Raw genomic sequence first — 2,474 nt, forward strand, 5'->3', positions numbered from 1 at the left:
GCTTTGACCGGAATTCCCGGAAATTTCTGTACCATTTGTCCACAATTACAAGTGCCAGAGAAAATAGACCGTTTCATTTGTTTTTCAACCGGAACAACCCGCTTTTCTGGCAAATGATACAGCACATTCCCATTTTCTTTTCCCAAGTACAGAATGTGCAGTACCATTTGTCTAAACATTCTCACCGAAAATTTCATTCAAATGGTAAGCCCTCAAGCCTACCAAGGGAAGATATCTGTTTACAAACTTTGCTTTTGTTATTCCAATTTGGAACCTTTGTTTTGTGAGCCAACGAGGCTCTGGTTGGCACATTTATGACAATAGGTGACGTCAACGATATCTTCCCTATAATTGGTCTCTGGGGTTAGAAACTGGATCTCCGCTTTTAGGCTTGGCTAAATCATAGATAATAGAGGGAAATGGTTTGAAAGCTCGGAAAACATCAAAGGAGCAAACAAAGATGCCAAGATTTAGGTTGGAAAGTTCACGACCGTGCACAATCTTTTGTTTTGCGCTGATACACTATGTATGAATTACATAATCAACCCGTCTCTATTGGTTAGTTCCTCGGTACGGAGTAATCAACTATTGTGTTTTGTGCACGGTCAAGGCCAAAAACCTACAACAAAGAAATTCGTCGCGTTACATAACCATTCCCCCTATTAACCATGGCTAAATGCGAGATATTGTGGAATTGTGGAATTTATCCACTCTTCTGCAAGACCTTAGATGCCACAAAGATGGCTAGTCTACTCCTGCAGGTTTTAACTTAAAACAACTGTACAACTGAAACACAACAAAAAGCAAAGCATTGGCATGCAAGACACCTGTACAAAGGTTTATTGAAATTTGAAGAAAGTTACCATAACAATGTTATTCAAAATAACTAACAAATATAAAATCATCCACATCATTCGGCTTAGGTGTCCACGGAACTTGGATAAGTACTGGGTAGATTTAGATTCGACTTTGCGTACCTTATGATAATCAGCAGCAGCCCTTTAACAACTAAACTTGTCCATCAGTGATCTCTGATTTTTACTGATTTCATTATCACTTGAATTACATCGAGTGACCTACTTAAATTTTCATTTGCCCTTTCAACTCGCTGGTACGGTAAAAAAGGCATTATGCTGGTATAAGGCATTTAAATTTTAAAAATGTCTGTACATCAGCAAACACCGCACTGGTTAAAGAAAGTATTCAAAATAACCTTACATCCGAACTATTACTTTATAAATAACAATTCAATGAATTTTACAATGTGTGAATATTTATCACAAGACTACGACCGTTCGCACTTTTCGCTGGTTTATCTTAATCATACATACATATTTAACGTAGCTTAACGTATCTACCACTTTCTTACACCTAATGATGATTCCTTGTTCTTCTATTCCGGATGAAACGATAGCTGAATTTTATTCTGGTGTCCTCTGAAGCGTCTTGGACAGTAATTAAAGATAACATAGCTTGGTCATCTGCAGGACAAGAAAGGTACATTCCGACACCTGAAGCTTCCCAAGAATAATCTCCGCCCCGTTTTGTCTCATTGAACAAAAACGGGCCATAAGCAGACGAGCATTCCTGCCTCTGTGAGTGATTTCAATAAAAAAGATTGCTCCGTTAGAGTTAGAGTTAAATTTACGTTAAACAAGTAGACATCACAAACTTTCTCTTGACAGTAACCTTTCGAAGAGGACTTATTAAAGGAGCACTGTCAAACTAAATTTGCTGTTTTCCGGCCAAAACTATGTAAAAATTTAAATTAGCACTTTAGCTCACACGTACAACATTCCCGACAAACCACTGAGAAGATATGAAATGTATTATGGCACAAAGAGCTATTCGCATTTAATATTTGTCGACTTTCTGAAGACATCGTCTCCAAACTTGAAAAAAATGACCGGTTTTTTCAAGTTTCAATCCATTTCCATCCTCTCGATACTTGGCTGCAAACGACCGTTAATTAATAGCTTCAGTACACTTCAATTTTTATTGGTAGTTAAACTACGGCATAATTTTTTGGTCTTCATTGATGCAAAGACGTCTTTTAGTGCTTTGAAGTTTGACTAAAATAGCCTGACACTGCCCCATTGAACGGTAATAGTTACATGTTGTTCCAAGGCCTGAAGGGATATTTGACACTTCTATAATTGAGCAAGGAACAAAGAAGTGAATCTCATAATGCATAGCATCTGTATTTAACATGCAAAGGAAATAGCTCAATCTCGAGTACAATTCAGATCCAATGATGTCTTAAACGTTTTCTAGGTTCGTCCAATTTGCGATTTAAAAAAAATGTTATCTGTAAGGGAACCTTGCAAACGTCATTCAGTTTAAATTTTGTTTCATTACAGACGATTTTTCTTACTGAAGGAATCACGTTATTTACAAATGACTTCAAATGATAGAATGACTCGTTAAACTTAGTCAAATCTCCGATGTAAACCCTCAGCTTTGATTGAACGAGC

General features: G+C 37.1%; 1 protein-coding gene across 2 annotated transcripts in view; it reads right to left on the minus strand.

Annotated features, from left to right (window-relative positions):
* Positions 1-914: 914 nt before the first annotated feature.
* Positions 915-2,474, minus strand: part of LOC137968984 (uncharacterized) — a 5,321-nt gene continuing 3,761 nt past the window's right edge. For both annotated transcript variants that reach the window (XR_011116642.1, XM_068815496.1), the window contains exon 4: positions 915-1,593. Coding sequence is in view for 1 of the 2 variants with exons in the window: in XM_068815496.1 (XP_068671597.1) it covers positions 1,372-1,593 (222 nt within the window). In the remaining variant the exon portion in view is untranslated. The remainder of the gene's footprint in view (positions 1,594-2,474) is intronic.

Source organism: Montipora foliosa, chromosome 8 (genome assembly GCF_036669935.1).
Source record: "Montipora foliosa isolate CH-2021 chromosome 8, ASM3666993v2, whole genome shotgun sequence".
NCBI classification, from domain to species: domain Eukaryota; kingdom Metazoa; phylum Cnidaria; class Anthozoa; order Scleractinia; family Acroporidae; genus Montipora; species Montipora foliosa.